Source organism: Hyaena hyaena, unplaced genomic scaffold (assembly GCF_003009895.1).
Source record: "Hyaena hyaena isolate Hyena2069 unplaced genomic scaffold, ASM300989v1 scaffold_76, whole genome shotgun sequence".
In the NCBI taxonomy this organism is placed as follows: Eukaryota; Metazoa; Chordata; class Mammalia; order Carnivora; family Hyaenidae; genus Hyaena; species Hyaena hyaena.
Window position 1 is genome coordinate 852,920 of NW_024080709.1, and position 19,009 is coordinate 871,928.

The window sequence follows — 19,009 nt, forward strand, 5'->3', positions numbered from 1 at the left end:
TGGAAACTTCCTTTATCTCAACTCCCTCAAGATACAGGCAGACAATCCTACCCCAAGCTTGTGCCCCTGATAGACATCTGAAGGGTCTCCTGACTGAGATTTTACTAAAGGTAATTTAAGGAAACGGTGTTTCCTTAGCAACAGTTAGCCCGTCTGCTTCCAAAATACCTCTTACTCTACCCCTGACCCCCTCCCCACCTGAGGGTATGTGAGTTACCCATCACCACCCCCTGCAGCGCTTCCTGCCCACAGGTCCTGTCCCCATAAAATCACCTTTTTGTGCCAAAGACATCTTCAAGAATTCTTTCTTGGCCTTCAGCTCCGGCCCACCCCACCATCACCCCAAAACTTCGTCACAGAGAATGGGGCGTGCTGGCATTGTGGGTCATAACACGCCCCCAGAGAGCTAGCGTGAGGGCTGACTGCGTAGACTGGGTGTGAATTGAGGGTGCCAGAATATGGCACCCCAACAAATGCCACTTTGGCATAGGGACTATTTTGAGCTAAAGGCCTTTGCGAGCCAACAAGTGCTGGGAAATCTCTCCTTTTGTAAAGGAAATCTCCATTTTAAAGGAAATTTCCATGTGTAAACTCTGTCTCCCCCTCCAACACCAGGAAGAGGAAGAGTCTGATCTGTGGAGAAGGCAGGTCTTACTTCTGCCTGACAAACCTTACTAAACAACCCTTGTTTACCATACTTTTCCTGGCCTTCTACCCACCCAATGGAAGCCCCAAACCCCTCTTGCTTTTAGCCCAGATGGTATGTAAGTTCAAGGTCTCCGGACTTCTTTGGGTCCTTCATTGCCAGGTGCTCCCACGTGTACCAGTGCAATGCATGTGCTAGTGAACTGACTGTTCTTCTCTTGGTCTCCTGTCTTTGGCCAAACTTATTTAAAGGGTAAAGAGAGGATGGGCAAAGAAAAGGATTTTTCCTTGGAGCACCTGAGTGGCTCAGTTGGTTAAGCATCCGACTTCAGCTCAGGTCACGATCTCGCAGCCCATCGGTTCAAGCCCGGCGTCGGGCTCTGTGCTGCAAGCTCAGAGCCTGGAGCCTACTTTGGATTCTGTGTCTCCGTCTCTCTCTGCACCTTCTCTGCTCTCTTCTCTCTCAAAAATAAATAAACATTTTTAAAAAAAGGATTTTTCTTTCCCTTCATAACCACGTGATGACATCCCTGGTGAGAGGGTCAGTGACAAGAGAGTGACAGAAGCCAGGTTGCAATAGGTTGAGGACCCAACTGGAGATGAGGAAAGCAAAATGGCAGACAATTGTCAAAACATAAGACCGTGAAGATGAGGAGAGGATGATGGTGGCTGCCGGGGAAGACGGGATGGAGGGCCGGTTGGTTGGTTGATTGGTCGGTAGGTAATGGGAGAGATTTGTTTAAGTTCTGATGAGGAAAGAAAGGACTCTTGAGTCAACAGGTGGACGGCTGGGTTGAATGGAGATCCCACCACCACCAACCCAGAGGGCATTGCTCAAAGGACCCGGGACCACTTCCTCATCTATGTGTGGAAGCGACGAGAACATCTGCCTCTCGGGTTGACGTGAGGAGCCATAGAGAAAATGCCCATGTGGCTCTCCGTAAATGCTTCTCCTGTGTTCTCTTTCCTGCTCCGGCTTCCAGAATGAGTGAGTCTGGCTTTGCGAGATTTCCTGGCTTTGCAGGCAGCTGTGGTGCTCCGGGAGCATGGTGAATTATTACTTTCTTCTGCTCTTGTGTGAAAGCCTGAATAAATGACGGGGTTTTTTTCTTTTTTCTTTTTGGTCTGTTTTGTTTGTTTAAAACAAATCAATAGAAATAGCAGGAACATAAGTTAGGCGTACCCCAGGGCTCAGGGGATGCACTAGAGGCAGGATTTTTATGAGAGTTTCGATCTTCCTCAGCTCGTTGGATCAGTGAGTGACTGCTCTCTAATTGGTCTCAGGTCAGGCCTTCCAGACCCATGTTTTCTGGAAAGAAGGGAAAGTAGCGGACCCTTTGCAGCCCGGGTTTTTATTGCAAGAGTGGGAAGGAAGCATCTGTACAGTGGCTTGAATAGCGTTCCCCCCCCCACACACACACACAAAAGTCACATCTCAGATTGTGACCTATTTGAGAATAGGGTCTTTGCAGAAGTAATTCAGCTAAGGATCAACGTGAAGGCATCCTGGGGTGAAGGTGGGCCTTCTAAGAAGAGGATGGGACACAGAGACACAGAGGAGACACCCACGTGAAGACAGAGGCAGAGACTGTAGTGATGAAGCCAAGGGGCACGAGGGTTGCCCGGAGCCACCGGGAGCAGGCAGCCGTGAGGGGGATTCTTCCCTAGGGCCTCCAGAGGGGTCGTGACTTGTTTCTGACCTCTGGCCTCCAGAACCGTGACAGGGTACATCTGTGTTGTTTTAAGCCACCCTGGTCGAGGTCACGTTACGGGAGCCCTGGGAGGCTCCTACGGTCTGGCTTCCTGCTTGGTCTAAGGCAGTGAAGGAGGACACGGGGCCCCCTGAGGCCAGCGTGGTGGCAAAAGGTAGCGGCCTGAGGCAGCCTCTTTGGCGTCAGACTGGCGGGAAGTGGTGTGGAGGCCGAAGCTTGGGCTGAGGCAGAAACACATCTGAGGTGGTGGGAAGGGCTGAGGGCAGCTTGCCCCCTGGGCCAGGACTCCCAAGGCTCCGGGGGCCTCCGTCAGAGAGACTTTGTATCAGCTGCCAAGCTGCTGTGCCTTGAAGGACATTCAGATCAACTTTTGACTTAGAAATATTTTCGGAAAAGGTGATCTAGGAACATTTTATCTTAAGGAAAAATCAGAAAGTCAGATGAAGCTCTCTCTCTCTGTCCCCCAGGATGTTTATTGTGACATTTTTTTAAGAGAGAGAGAGAAGGAGGGAGATGGGCAGCAGGGGAGAGACAGAGTCTGAAGCAGACTCCATGCTCAGTCCATAGCCCTGTGCAGGGCTCGATCCCACAACCCTGGGATCATGACTAAAGCCGAAATCAAGAGTCAGACGCTCAACCAACTGAGCCATCCAGGTGCCCTGTGACATCTTGATAAGACTGAAAAAGTGGAAGCAGCCTAAATGTCCAACAGGAAGGAAATGGTTAGATAAAGGCGTAGCCACAAGATGGATTACTAAGCAGCCATTGTGAATATTTATGAATAGCGTTTAATGTTACAAACAGCTTTCAACGCCGTGGGGAAACGCTAATGATAATAAGGCTAAATGAGAAAGGAACACTGGTTATAAACGGTACAATATGATGCCAATCATGGAAACCAAAGCAAACAAAAAGGCATTAAAAAAAAAAAAAGCCTGGAAGGAAATCTGCCAAGTGTCAGCGTGGTTTCTAGTTGGAAAATTTGTGGGAGAGAAAAACAGGAAACAAACAGCGTCTTTATACTTTCTCTACTTTTAAAATGGTTTACTGTGTCCAGGGGTCACTTCCACCCTCAGGAAGAAAAATAAAAACGTTAAAAATGCTGTGTACGTGGTTTCCATTTTTATTTTCTCCGATGGATGATCGCACATCAGCACATCGTGAGTTATGCTAACTACTTTAGGCCGGGCACGACACATACACACACGTACAGAGAGGTCACATGGGCTGTGCCGAGCTGGCTGTAGCTAATGTACATCAAGTCACACAGGTGGAATTACCAGGCTGGTTAAAATACACCACCGAATGATGGGACACGGTTGGGTCAGGCCACCTCTCCCGCCCGCCGCTGCTGTTTCCGGAGGTCTGTGTGTGAGGCTGGTGAGTGGTGTCCTGCTGGCACCCCCTCCGGTGGCCCCCAGTGGATGCAGAGCATCTGGGTCAGCATCTGCTCAGGGTCCCCCCCTCATCTGCCCTTGCCTGGTGTTGGAGCCTCCAGCTCTCTGCTACCTCTTCTGAGCACTTGGCTGTGCTCCAGCCCGGGCCCTCATCTCCACTGTGCTCCACACATCTGGGGCAGACATTGCAAGGGGGGGGAAGAGCCACGAGCCGGTGAACATGCTCCCGATGTGAACCGTGCCCAGACGCAGGAAGGGAGGAGGCAGGAGACATAACCTCAGCACCACACACAAGTTCAATCTTTACAGATAGGCCCTCCTGTCTCCAGGACGCCTGGGCTGTGTGGAGCCCTCCAGAGCACAGCCCCTGGGAGAGGACAGACAGGGGACCGGAGCTGGGCCCACATGGGGCAGGCCTGACAGCAGAGCGAGGAGGGTGGATGGGGGATGTGTCCAACATGGTGCTAGGTTGTTGAAAAGTCACGACTATACACACCTAGGGATCATGCCCCTGTCCTGGTTCATTTGCACAGTGGGTTAGATATAGATAGATAGAAGTGGAAATATACTTTTCAAGGGAGGACCTTTCCTGGTGGTTGGATAAACAGTGAGACAGACTCCTGGGTTTGGCATGCTCTGGGGAGGGCCATGCGACGGTGAGGGACTCCCTATTGCTACACTCTGTACAGGGCGGCCGGGCCCGCCCGCCACGCCCACGGCCCCTGGCGGCAGTCACAGGCTTGCCTTCAACCCCTTCCGCCTTGGAGAGCTCTTGGGCCCCGGTGAAATGGGGGCTATGAAGACAAGAGGGTGGGAGGCAGGGTCCCCGTGGCCCCGGGGGCACCCCACATGGGGGGCTACATGATATTGCACTGGGTGGCCCCACAGCAATCCTTGATGAGTGCCAGCCCAGTCTTGGCCACTGTGGGCTTGCTAGGTGGGGGCTCTGCTTTCTTCTCTGCTCGGGAGCCTGCAGCAGGGTAGGGGTGTGGAGGGAGAGAGGGAAAGAGGGAGAGAGGAAGAGGTGAGATGAAGAGAGCCCTGACCATCTGCAGTCCCTGTCCCATCCCAACTCCTGGCCAGACAGTGCTCCAGCTCCAGAGATCAGGTGTCATGGAGATCTGGCATGCATTTTATATGGTTCTAGTGACTGTTCCCTCCTCCCTGTGGGCCCACTGGCATTCAGTCCTCAGCTTCCAACCACAGACTTTGGCTCTAATCCTATTCAGTTATCCTATTCAGTTCTCTGCCAAGCCTAGCACAGGGTCTGGCATTCAAAGTATTTGGTGAATGGATACGTGGGAACTTTTGTCCAAGTTGTTTCAGTCTGAGGGCTCCTGTCTTTCACTTCTGGAAAATGCTCATACATGATCTTTTCAGATACCTCCACCTCTTGTCTGTTATTGTCTGTTATTCAGATATACTCCACCTTCTGGAATGCCTATTAGAAGTAAGTTAGACCGGGGCACCTGGGTGGCTTAGTCGGTTAAGCGTCCGACTTTCACTTAGGTCATGATCTCGCGGTTCGTGGGTTCGAGCCCCGCGTCGGGCTCTGTGCTGACTGCCAGCTCAGAGCCTGGAGCCTGTTTCAGTCTGTGCATCCCTCTCTCTCTGGCCCTCCCCTGCTCACGCTGTCTCCTCTCTCCTCTAGAAATAAATAAAACATTAAAAAAAAAAAAAAAGAAGTAAGTTAGACCTTCTTAGTCTATCTTCCATATTTTGGAAGACATTTTCCATCTCTTTGTGTCTTTGTGTTACATGCTGGTTAATTTCCTCAGCTCTGTCTTCCAGTTTATGAAATCTCCCTTCAGCTCTGTTTAATCCATTGAGTTTTTACTTCTATGGCCATAGATAGTTTTGTTTAGAAAGTTAGTTGTTTGCAAATCTACCTATTGTTTTTTCATGCAATCCTGCATTTTGGGTTTTATCCCTTCTCTTATCTCTCATTATTTCTGGTTCTTGGGAGGACAGACATTCTCTTTGGTGGCATATACTGACTCCACTCACAGTGGTTCAGTTATTCGTGGGCTTTAAATTTTTATTGAGAGCTCATCTTCACAGACGTTGTTTTATCTGTGGGTTACATACTATGGGATGAAGAAGGGTCCCTGCTGAGCAGTATTGCATTTGCTTTGTTGGGATCAGAGGTTTCACTGTTGTTTTTCCTTTTTTTTTTTTTAAGTTTATTTATTTTCAGAGAAAGAACACAAGTCAGGGAGGGGCAGTCAGAGAGGGAGAGGGAGAATCCCAAGCAGGCTCCACACTACCAGCTCAGAGATCAATGTGGGGCTCAAACTCACAAACCACGGGATCATGATCTGAGCCAAAGTCAGACGCTTAACTGACTGAGCCACCCAAGTGCCCCTCACCGGTTTTATATTAGTTGTTATTTTTCAACTTTGGATCCTATCACTAGATGAATAGTGTAAATTTGGACACTTGGGCCCTTACATGGGGTAAAGGCTTGATGTTTTGATTTCGTGCCAGATTTTTTGCTGTCTGACACCGTGCATAGAAGGCAAGCTTCCTTGTTCCTCCTCCACATGGTTAGGTAGAACTTTTCTAATTTGCCTTTCATGGAAGAGACAGTCCGCCGAAGATGCTGGATTTTGGCAGGGACCATGTGCCTTGGGATATTAGGGGCCTACAGAACGGACCTTCCTCTTTCTTTATTCCCTCACACTCCACACGTTTCATGGGATGTTAATAGCTGGTCAGGGAAAACTGTGTTTGTGGCCACAGTAGATGGTGGCAACCTTTGAGTTTTGCCTTCTTCGCAAGATTTCCAGTCCCTTCACCTCTGATAACAGCGCATGTCCCTGTGGCTACTCAAGTGGGCATGCAATGCAGAGCAGGCCAATCACAAGACCCCAGCCTGATGACAGTGATGGCCTAGGAGGTGGGAACACGATCCAAGAAGGGCCAATCAGAATATTCCCCTAGATTGAGGTGTTTGGATACGAGGAGAGAGAACAGATGGGGTTGCTTTGCTGTTGCTAAGTTCTGGTTCTGGAATTCAGGCCCCATGAGGAAGCCTGTGTAACAGGAGAAAATGCAAAAAGGGGCAGAGATAAGAAAAGGAAGGAAGGTGAGGGCATTCTAACGGCGTCCAGCCGCCGAAGCCCCCTTTTTGCTAGGGCCAGTATGAATTGGCATCCATTTCTTCTAAGGGGTCCTTGACAGCAGGACCTGTTGTCGCTTTTATATGCTAATGGACGCAGGCATCAAACAGAGGGCCAGATATGCAGCATTTCCCAAACTGATTTCACACGGAACCCTTTTTGCTCTGAGCATCAACAGAGGCCAGAGCTCCCTGAGCCTCGGCCCCCAACTTTTGGCCTCAGTGGCCACACAACTCCTTCTAAGAAACCCACCAAGCCAGGGAGACTGGGTGGCTCAGTCAGGTAAGTGTCGGACTTCAGCTCTGGATATGATCTTGTGGCTTGTGGGTTCGAGCCCCGCATCGGGCTCTGTGCTGACAGCGCAGAGCCTGGAGACTGCTTCAGACTGTGTGTGTGTGTCTCTCTCTCTGCCCCTCCCCCGCTCACACACACCCACACCCCCTCTCTCCCTCTCTCTCTTAAAAATAAAATCCGCCAAGCTTGTGATTGGTAAGGGGACACTGCTCCCATGACCAGCGGCACCGTTTGCAGAACCCAGTGCAGAATGACAACGCGGGGTCCCTTGTTCCCAAACAATTAAGAATCTCAAGAGAGCAACAGCAGAACATGGAAGTGAGCACAGCGCCCCCTTCCGGGCATCGGGGCCTGCGCAACTTGACAGGTGGCTTGCCCACGAAGCTGGCCCTGCCTGCTCCTGTCGGGCGGGTACCCAAGGCTGCTCTCTAGAAAGCATTTTGTTGTTCCCCCTCTGGCTCCCGGAACTCTTTCAAACCTCCTTTTCTCTTGGATGGGGCAAGGAGGAGGGATAACGAGTGCACTCACTGGCTGGAGATTTGGTTACTTTATCTAGAGGTTTTAACTTGATTCGCAGGAAATCCGCCATTTCCTTGTCTTCTTCTTGCTCCCTGTGGACACAGGGGTGTAAAGACAAGAGAAAGGTAAATTAAGCAAGGAAGCATTGAGGAGCCGAGGGAATGAGGCAAAAGGTTAAGTGCGGAGACCATGTCTCAGGCTTCGTGGTTGGTGCATATGTGTTGCGTGTTGGGTGCGGGTGGTGTGATGTTGTGTATTATGTGTGGCTGGTGCATGTGTGTTGCATGTTGGGTGCAGGTGGTGTGATGTGTATTATGTGTGGCTGGTGAATATGTGTTGCATGTTGGGTACGGGTGGTGTGATGTTGTGTATTATGTGTGGCTGGCGCCTGTGTGTTGCATGTTGGGTGCGGTGGCACTGGTACGCTGTGTGTTGTGGGTGGCTGGGGCATACATGTTGCTCTGTGTTCTGTGTGGGTGGTGCATGTGTGTTGTTGCGTGTTGTGCGTACATGGTGTGCACACGTTGTGTTTGATGAACTTGCTCAGGACCCCAGACACGTATCAACAGTGGAGCGGCTGTCTCCCTGGACTGAGGTGAGACCGCAGCACAGGAGCAGAGGCAGGGACCTTGTGAGACTCAGCCTCTGCTGAGGGTTCAGCGAGCTGAGTAACACCCCTACTGACCCTGCACCTTTGAGTCACCCTAGACATCTGTGCTCCCACGAGGCACGTGCCCAGTGTCTGAAAGCAAGTCACCCGAACTCTTCCAAGGGTGACCAGGAACGAAGTCAGCGTTCCTCAGCTTGGCTGAGCCAGGCAAGGTACGTTCCAGGCCACGGAGGACCCAGGGGGACACAGACGATAAAGAGGAAGTTGCCTTCTGGGTTGAAGGAGGCCCTGGGAGCCTTCGCCTTGCAAAGGGCTCCAAAGGCCTTGCTCCAGGACAAAAAATATTCCAGAATCATCTTTTCTATGTGCAGCCTCCTCAGGGGACTGCAGTGCACCAGGGCTCCAGAGCCCACAGATTTCCAGATAAAGTGGCAGGTGCATTTGCAATAGGAGACCCCTGAGGTCTAGGAAGGGGGCGCTGCGGCCACCAAGGGGAGAGTAAAGAACAAAGCTGGGAAGTGGAGCGGACAGGAAAGAAAGCACGTCAGTACAGGGGACAGGGTTTCTGCAGAAACCCAGTGAAGTTTCCGGAAGTTGCCTTGATGAATGGTTGGCCTTGGGAGCAAGGTCAGTGAAGAGCCTGGGTAGAAAGCTCTGCCACGTGTTATGTGACGTAATCCCCTCCCGGTCACCTCCTCGAGTAACACTGACTTAACACCCCAGGTCACTGCAAGTCTTTTTTGGAGCTGGATTCCAATTTCCTTTGAACATGAAAACAGGTCCTCAGCCCACAAGGCTGGCGGTTCATTGGGATCCAGTGTTTGGGAGCATCTGACGCGACCACAGCCGTTAGGCCAGGCTGGGAGTCCTTGCAGCGGAAGGTGGGTTGGGGGGGACGCCGAGCCTCGAGGCCTGCCTTGCAGCAGCCGGGTGCGCGGGGACTGAGCCCGCACTCACCTTAACCGCTCCACCTCTGCATCGTCCACCAGAAAGTCTCTCTTCTGCACCAGCTTGTGGATCTTCTGGATTAGCTCATCCTCTCTCTGCTTCTGCAGCTTGGTCTTTTCTTTTTCTGGGAAGGAGAAAACACCAGCAAAGAAAACAGTCAAGTGGCTCTGCTCAAAGCACGTGAGTCCAGGGGCCAGGGTTAGAATCCTGACTGTACCGGGTCACTCGCTGGGGGAACCTGAAGAAGCAAGTGGACTTCCTCAAGCCTCAGTCTCCTCTCCTGTAAAAACACACGGCGTGCCTGAAGTGCAGTGGCGTCAAGTACATGGCTTAGCAGAGAGCCTGGCTCGTGGGTAGCACTCCGTAAAGGGTAACAATACAAGTCGGGTCCCGCACAGGGCAAAGGGCTTGGGGGGCTCGGGCTGGGGTGCAAAGGGAACTGCTCTGCCGCCAGGGCAAGCTGATCTGCAGATGGGAATCAGCCGCGCTGATGGCAGCCCCGTCCCAGAAACCCAGCGCTAGAAGGCCAAAGAGAAATCCAAAGACCCAGGGCTGGTGATGATAACTGAGAAAAGTAGGAGAGCACAAACTTCCACCCTGCTTTGGCTCCCTCTGTTCAGACCCCTTCAGAAGAAAAAACATAGGGGGCAGCTGGTCTACAGGCACCACCCACCTGCCTCTAAGTACCACCCACCTGCTTGCGGGCACCACCACTCAGCTTGGTGATATGGTCCTTTGGCTTGCCAACGTCACCCACCTACCTGCCAGTGGGAACCGCCAGCTCGCCAGCTTCACCCCCCGCTTGCTGGCACCACACACCTGACTCCTAAGCTCTCCCCGTGCTTACCAACAGGACTCTCTGACTCCCTTATCATCCCCTCCAGCAACCTCCTTAGCCCAGGCCATCTCTTCCTGGACCATGTGTGCTCTCCTACGTGGTCTCCCTGGCCTGTCCCCATCCCCCATCCCCAACACGACTGTGAGCACCCACTGCAGAATCAGACGACCCTGGCTTGATGCCCTAGCTTCCCCTCTTCCTAGCTGTGTGACTCTGGGTATGTTTCTTAACCTCTCTGGGCAGCCAGTCTCTCAACACAGATAATCCTGAAGTTGCTACAGGTTTTTAAGAGAGAGAAACCAAGTAAAATAGCAGGCTCGCTGCTGCGTATGTAGCGAGGGCTCATGGACAGCCAGCTGCTCTTATTTTTTTCTTTTTTTTTAAATGTTTTATTTATTTCTAGGAGAGAGAGAGACAGCGTGAACAGGGGAGGGTCAGAGAGAGAGGGAGTCACAGACTGAAACAGGCCCCAGGCTCTGAGCTGGCAGTCAGCACAGAGCCCGACACGGGGCTCGAACCCACGAACCGTGAGATCATGACCTAAGCGAAAGTCGGACGCTTAACCGACTAAGCCACCCAGGCGCCCCCAGCTGCTCTTATTATAACCTATTATTTTACATCATCGCTGTTGTTTTAATGACTAAATGCCCACTTCTTTAATAGGTATGGGATCAGGTACAAAAGAAATAAATACTTATTTATTTATTAGAAGGAAAAGAAATCTCACAGCATAAGTGAGCAAATGATAAGTGCTTCATAAACTGCAGCTATTATAGTCGTATTCCCATGAGTTTGTCACGTTCATTTAATCTGTTTCTCACTCTGATACTGGAGACGGGATCATCCTTTGTTGCCAGGGCCGTCCCGCGCACTGTAGGGTGTTTAGCAGCGTCCCTGGCCTCTACCCACTAGATGCCAGGAGTACCCCACCCCAGATGTGACACCCAAAAGTGCCTCTAGACATGGCCCAATGTCCCTTAGGGGGCAAAGTCACCCCTGGTTGAGAACCACCGCTTTAATCCTTTCTAACAACCCTATGAAGGTGTCCAAGGGGAAGGTGCCATGGCCTCTCCGGCCGGGTCTACGCATTCCCAGTGGCAGTGACGCCAGTGGAGGTGAGATGAGACTTCTTGGCTTGTCCCAGAGGGGCCCTCAAAGCAGGGAGGGCCCCCGGTGGTCTCCTCCACCAGCCACCTGCACCCACCAGGGGGCGCTGGTGGTGGTCTGACTCTGGCTGGAGAAACGTGGATTTCTTGGCCATTCAGTGATCTCTTTCCTCAATGCCTTTATTGATGTGTTGCTGGAGGCATTGATTCCCTCCCTCTACACTCAGCTTAATCCGTCTAGAAACCTGGCTCTGGTCCAGGAATACACAGAAAGACTCAACGAGGATTCAGAGGAGAGGTGAGGAGGAAGTCAGGGGAAGAAAACTTTAATGTGTGAATTTCTGCCCAAAGGTGATTGGGAAGACTCGATTTCCTGGGGAATCAACGGGACCAGCATTAAGGACCCGGGCTCTGTTGACAACTGGTCCTGTGACCTCATCCACCTGTGTTCCCCAGCCAGACACTCGATGGCATTTCGGGTGGAATGTGCTCTTCATGTGGGACTCCCCCTGCGCTATAGGTTTGAATGTCCCCGGACGCTGCCTACTGAGTACGAGTACTGACCTTGTCTTCATTTAAACTTTTGGTATTTTAGGTGGCATCTGGGTGGCTCTCGGCTAAGCATCCGACTCTTGGTTTCGCTCAGGTCACGATCTCCCGGATAGAGACCCGCATCTGACTCTGCACTCACTGCGAGCACAGAGTCTGCTTAGGATTCTCTCTCACCCTCCCCTGGCCCCTCCCCTGCTCCTTCTCTCTCTCTCAAAATAAATAAACATTAAACAAAAAAACCTTTGATATTTTGTTAATCGTGGAGTGGTGTGTGTGTGTGTGTGTGTGTGTGTGTGTATTTAGGTATTTTAAATATTGCATTAATATATAATTTGCCCTGATTATTGAATTTTTGTGCTCCAGCTGCCCTCCTGATCCCAGTTCCGTCCCTGGTTAGTCAGGAACTCCAGGATTATGTGAATCAAAGACCTTTGCTCCCACCCATTTCCACCTGTGTTCTAGAGGCTGCCACAGCCCTGACTGGAGCCCCTGTGGCCTAGGGTGACCCTGGCTGATCCAATGGTCACAAACTTCGCCTCAGTGGCTCCCACGTGTTCTGCTGAGCCAACGGTGGGCTCAGAAATCCTTCTTCCTAAGATAGAGAAGGCAACCTACGTTAGGCCCATCAGAGTTCTCCTGGGAAGATGAAAATTAGGACACAGAGGCTGTGATAGTTGGACTTTTGTGTTGGAAGATCATGGGAAGGAGACAGGAGTGGTCTTACTTAGTGTGTGTGCTAGAGGGAGAAAATGGGGCCTGAATCCAATATGGAGGGAGAGAGAGAATGAAACAGAGAGGGAGGGAACGTTCCCACAACTTTCCTGTTTCTGACTCCGGATCCTTGCGAGGATGGGGTGAGCTTCATGCTGGTATTGGGTTGAATGGTTTCCCACCCACCAAAATGTCATATCTACCCTGTTTGGAAATAGGATCTTTGGGGCGCCTGGGTGGCTAAGTCGGCTGAGTGTCTGATTTTAGCTCAGGTCATGATCTCATGGCTCATGAGTTCAAGCCCCACATTGGGCTCACTGCTATCAGCCTGTCAGCTCAGAGCCCGCTTGGGATCCTCTGTCTCCCTCTCCCACTGCCCCTCCCCCACTTGCGCTCTCCCAAAAATAAATAAATATTTTTTAAAAAAACTTTATAAAAGAAATAGAATCTTTGCTGGGATAATTAGCTGAGATGAGGTCATACGTATTAGAGTGAGCCCTAAATCCAATGACTGGTGTCCTTGTGAGGAGAGGAGAGGACACACAGATGTACAGGGAAGAAGCCATGGGATGACAGAAGCAGAGACAGGAGCAAGTCAGCCACAAGCCAAAGAAGGCAGCCACCAGGAGCCAGAAGAAGCAAGGAAGGAACCTTCTAGAACCTTCGGAAGGAGCATGGTCCAGCTGACGCTTTGCTTGCGGACTTGCATCCTCCAGAACCGAGAGAGAATAAGTCTATGTTGATCCGTGGCACTAAGTTGGTGGGAATTTGTTAGAGCAGCCGCAGGAAGCTGAGACAATGGCCTGGGGCTCCGGGAGCCTCCCTGGTCCTTCTAAGCCTGCTGAGTGCTTCCCTAAGCCTGGGTGCGTTTTCTCTGCCGGATACAAAGCGCGGCAGCGGACCCGGCCTGCTGGGTCCCACCCTGGCTGCTCCTCATAATCACATGAGGTTTTAAAACATGACCAGTGCCAGAACCCCACACCCACTGAATCGAGTTTCTAGTAGGTGATGCCTGACCATTGCTGTTTTTTTCTCCCTTCTTTTACTGCTTTATGTTTGAAATTTAATTTCCTGGGGTACAGTTTGATGGTGATATAATTCACATGCCATTACAATTCCCCCCATCGAGATGTGCAGCCTCACCACAGCCAATTTTAGGACAGTTTGATTGAGGCGCCTGGGTGGCTCAGTGGGTTAAGCGTCTGACTCTTGATTTCGGCTCAGGTCATGATCCCAGGGTTGTGGGATCGAGCCCCGTGTTGGGCTCTGTGCTGACAGCAGGGAGCCTGCTTGAGATTCTCTCTCTCCCTCTCTCTCTGCCCCTCCTCTGCTTGCATTCTCTCTCTCAAAATACATAAATAGATTTGAAAAAGAACAGTTTAATCACCTAGAAGAGAAAGCCGGACCCCACTTGCTGTCACCCCACACGCCTGGCACCTGTGAGTGCTGCCTAGAGGAACGGCACCTGAAAGATGCTGGGCCCCCGCCGCACACACCGCCAGCAGGATGGGGATGTACCCAGCGCAACTACACTGCATTCACCGTCTCACGGTGTGCAGCCACCACGTGAGGGTGGCATTACTGTCCTCACGTGGCAAACCAGGAATGTGAGCCTCGGAGAAATGAAGATGCTGCCTCAAGCTCACCCGTCCGGTCAGCCTGGATTCAAACCCAGATCACGGGACTCTGGCGGTTCTCAGACGGGTGGCTGTTTGGCACCTCCCTGCCGGGTTGTATTTGGCAACACCTGGAGACAGTTTTCGTTGTCACGACTGCGGGGAGATGCTAATGGCACCGAGTGGGTAGAGGCCAGGGGTGCTGCGAACACCCTACAGCGCACAGGACAGCCGCCTGCCACCCCCACCCCAGCAAAGGAGGGCCTCCCCGAGGCCAAGGTAAGGCTCCCGAGAACAGAGTTGTGTCTTTGCGGCCCATACACATTCCCTATGCATCTGCCAGGTCAGCCTTGCATCTAACCCAGCCTGGGTGGCCAGGGACGCGGGGCCAAATCAGCTATGACCTGAAGGAATGGTAGGGGGGTGTGTGTGTGTGTGTGTGTGTGTGTGTGTGTGTGTGTGAATCTGGACTTAGCTCCAAACTCTGAAGCAAAACAACACTTTCCAACGCAAAACATGCCAAAGCAGACAGGATAGTATATTAAACAAGATTTGGTAATTTTTTTTTTAAATACCACTTTTCTCATGAAATATTTGTGGATTTAGAAAAGACAATTCTGGTTCATAAAAAGGTACTTAGGTAAAAAGGTAATAGGTTTATTAGTGTCATTTTAAAATGAATTAATATATAAATACGTTACAGGGATGGGTAGGAATGCGTTCAGTTACTGACAGTAACGACAGGAATAATTTGTTGAGCGCCTGTTATAGGGTGCGAGCTGTGCTTAGCACCGTATGGTTTTTTTCTGTCAGTCCGTCCCACAATGACCCTCCAAAGTAGATACCACTACTGTCCCAGTTGACAGGTGATGAAATTGAGTTTTAGTGGAGTAACTTGCTGGAGGTCATGTCATTAATAATCAACAGATCGAGGTTGGAACCCCAAAGTCAGAGCTTGTAAAAACACCAAAGTTTACCTGCCCCCAAACAGAATAGTAATAGGAACAATTGTTAATACTTACCGAACTTTTGGAGCACCTGGGTGGCTCAGTCGGTTAAGCATCTGACTTTGGCTTAGGTCATGATCTCACGGTTCGTGACTTCAAACCCCACATTGGGATCTCTGCTGTCAGCACGGAGCCTGCTTTGGATCCTCCGTCTCCCTCTCTCTCTGCCCCTCCCCCGCCCCTCTCTCAAATAAATAAACGTTAAAAGAAATACTTACTGGACTCTTACTTTGCACCAGATATGAAGCTAGGCTCATGGCTCGCAATGTTCTGTGCATCACAATGAGATTTATACCCAACGAGTTAAGAGCTATGACTACTCCTACCCCATCTTCGGAAGAAGGGAAATTGAGTCTCAGATAAAGTGACTTTCCCAAGGTCAAAGAGAGACTCCGAGTTAATACTTGAACCTGGATCTCCCTGACATGGAGCCCTGCACTGCAAAAATGAGGCTGTGGTAGAAGAGGAGATAAACTGTCTTTCAGACCTAAGGGGAACAGACGGGGCTGGCCGGAGGACTCGGAGCGGCTCCGGAACCAGGCTGGAGTCTCACGCGGTTACCTGGGATGGCGACCAAGTTCTGCAGCTCCTGTTTGAGGTCCATAATGTCGTTGCAAAGCTGGATGTCGTCCATCCTGGGGAAACAGGACACCACACCACGGCAGTTTACATCGACAGAACATTCTACACCCTGAGCAGCACCTGGTTTAAACAAAGGGTTTGGGGGCACGGGTTGTCCTTTGTCAAGGCCATACATGCTTCCTCGAAAGAAGAAGAACAAAACGTGCCTATTATCACCCTACTTCGAAATGATCAATCACTGTTAATAACACCTTGATGGAATTCCTGTCTTCACATCCTTGCTCACGCTGCAGGTTCCGTGTTTTCTTTTATCGGCTATGTTTAACAATTTTAAGCATTATAGAAATTCACAATATAGGGAAAGTCACCCTGAGTCCTTTAGGAAAAAAAAAACATTATCAACAGTTTGGCATATATTCCTCTAGATTTTAAAACATGTTTATGCTTACACTATAAGTTACAACACCATTGTTATTATACAGACATGTTTCGCAATATTTTTTAAGTTAATGGTGTATCTTAGGCATTTTTCCATGTCCGTACATGCAAATCTCATTAAAAAATTTTTTTAAAGTTTATTTATTGTTGAGAGAGAGACAGAGCGTAAGCAGGGGAGAAGCAGAGAGAGAGGGACACACAGAATCCAAAGCAGGCTCCAGGCTCCGAGCCTTCACCAAAGAGCCTCGCAGGAACCTACGAACCATGAGATCATGACCTGAGCCAAAGTCAGATGCTTACGAGGCAGCCCTAGTTTTTAATGGCTGTATAGTATTCCATTATATTGCTATACAGTAGGTTATATAACCATTCCCCTATACACAGACATCTGGGTTGTTTCTAGGATAAATTCCTAGAAATCCATAAATTCCTAGAAAAATTAATTCCTAGAAATGCAATCGCTGGGTCAAGTTACATCAACACTTGCATATTTATTTATTTATTTATTTAGAGAGTGGTTGCGCATGAGTGGGGAAGGGACAAAGGGAGAGAAAGAGAGAGACTCTTAAGCAGGCTCTAATGTAGGGCTTCACACAGGGCTAGATCCCATGACTATGAGGTCATGACCTAAGTCGGAATCAAGAGTGGGACACTTAAACAACTGAGCCACCCACGCACCTCAGCCCTCGCATTTTAATTAGGAACTTCCAAATTGCCCTCCAGAGGGATTGTGCCTGATATTCCCACCAAGAGGGTGAAAGGACAGTCACTCATGTGACCTTAGCCCTCAGGCTGCATATACAATTTTGCATTATGTATTATAGTTTTGTAGGTGTGCTAGAATATTAGCTTATGTTATTGTAAATAATGCATGTACTAGATACCTGGAATTTCAGCAAGTCGATTTATAAGGGCTGCTATGATTTTTTTAAATGTTTATTTATTCACTTATTTTTAGAGGGAGGGAGAGGGTGGGAAAGAGACTGAAAGAGAGAGAGAGAGAGAGAGAGAGAATCCCAAGCAGGCTCCATGCTGTCAGCACAGAGCCCAACATGGGGCTCCATCCCCTGAACCGTGAGATCATGACCTGAGCTGAAATCAAGAGTCAGACGCTTAACCAATTGAGCCACCCAGGTGCCCCAGGTTGCCCTTATCTTGATTACTTAGGTGGGGCTTTCAGGCTGGGTTTTTTTTGGGGGGGTGCTATTTTAGCCACTGTTGGGTACACATGGATTCATGTAAGGCGTTTTCTTTGTGTTGGATTATGTGGAGTGGGGGCCACGGATTCTTAGACATGGCACCACGGAGTACAAAGGGCTAGACATGGCTATGGCTGTTGAGATATATTTTTAAATTGCTTCCCTGTATGGCATGGAGGGGCTGTGCCTTCGTTCTGCAGGTCTTTATTGAGCATTTCCCAGGCCCACCAGTGTTGCGGGCTCCAAGCATGCAGCAGCTCCCTCTGTCCCCATGAGCTGAACTTAGATGACAGGGGGTGACCACATATCTAATAGAATGTCACATGCTGTGAAAAAGAGTAAAGAGAGACGCTGGGGACTGGGAGGCCAGTTTGAACACATCATCCTACTACCCCAGGGCGAGAGAGAGGGGAGCGTTCATGTTCTCGAAAGACTCAACTGAGTCCCCATAGCAAGTGGGAGCAGGTCCACTGATCTTTCCGCCTCCCTGCGTGGGTCCCCTGCCACCATTCAGAAGTGCCATCCACACACCAGCCTGGGGCTCCCTGCTCTTTGCTGGTTGAGAATCGCCCGTCCTGCCCCCTCCAATTCCAGCTCCCGGCTTTCAGGACAAGCCACAGGCTCATAGCCCCATTGCCAGAGGCCCTCCAAACATTTGTCAGGCCCTGCCTGAAAATGTCCTAGCATGTGGCAGCTGCGTCAAGTGAGCGTGGGGGCTTGCCAGAAGGGCACAGCCTGTTCCCATGGGCTCCTAGTGGCCAGTGTTCAACTGGCGGTGCTCCAGAATCCTCCACTCAGCTGCAGAGATCAGGCTACATCGGCCACTCTAATGAGGATGCTTTTGGTCCCCGGGAATGTTAGGCAATGTCTGGAGACACTGGGCATGTGTGGCAATTGCTGCTGGCATCTACTGGGTAGAGTCTAGGGACGTTGCTAAACATCCCACAGGGCACAGGACAGCATCTCAGTGGAGAATCATCTGGTCCGAAATGTCAATCACACTCACGTTGAAAAATCTTGAGTTATAACCACAGAATTGAGATAGGCCCCGGACTGATCGTTTTCAATAGATGAAAGAAGGAAAGGCAGAGAGAGGAACTGAAGAGAGACAGGCAGTGATCAGAGCAAGAGCCCTGGCCCCAAACCTCTCTAGTTCAAAGAGGTCATGCACCAGCGACTTAACCTCTCTGAGTCTCGCTCTCCTCATTTTTAATTTTTTTTTAAGTTTATTTATTCTGACAGAAAGAGAGAGAGAGATCATGAGTGAGCAGGGGAGGAGCAGAGAGAGAGAGGGAGAGAGAGAATCCCAAGCAGGATCTACTCGCTGTGAGCACAGAGCCTGACATGGGGCTCAAACCCACAAACTGGAAGATCATGACCTGAGCCGAAATCAAGAGTCGGACGCTTAGCCAACTGAGCCACCCAGGCGCCTCTCCTCATTTTCAAAATGGGTATGATAACAGTCCTGCTTCCCAAGATGATTCTGTGTGTCAAGTGCTGAGCATGTGACTGGGCCACATAGAATAAAATGCTCAGTCACTGGGATCTATCACAATTATTAGCTATGACAAAGCAGGGAGAAAAAGAGGGAAATGATGCTGGGGAAATATGTGACACAGGGAGCTAACATCTTCTGCTTTGAAAAAGAATAATAATCTTTATTGGTTGTACTCTTCCATATAAAAGTTTTTTAAGTTTATTTATTTATTTTGA

General features: G+C 50.2%; 1 protein-coding gene across 1 annotated transcript in view; it reads right to left on the reverse strand.

Annotated features, from left to right (window-relative positions):
• Positions 1 to 3,125: 3,125 nt before the first annotated feature.
• The window catches only part of BMERB1 (bMERB domain containing 1), a 129,155-nt gene continuing 113,271 nt past the window's right edge, over positions 3,126 to 19,009 (reverse strand). Inside the window, exons 3-6 of the mRNA XM_039233547.1 lie at positions 15,639 to 15,712; positions 9,257 to 9,371; positions 7,699 to 7,781; positions 3,126 to 4,724 (exon numbers count right to left, since the gene is read on the reverse strand). Of these exons, the coding sequence (XP_039089478.1) occupies positions 4,612 to 4,724; positions 7,699 to 7,781; positions 9,257 to 9,371; positions 15,639 to 15,712 (385 nt within the window). The 3' untranslated portion in view covers positions 3,126 to 4,611. The remainder of the gene's footprint in view (positions 4,725 to 7,698; positions 7,782 to 9,256; positions 9,372 to 15,638; positions 15,713 to 19,009) is intronic.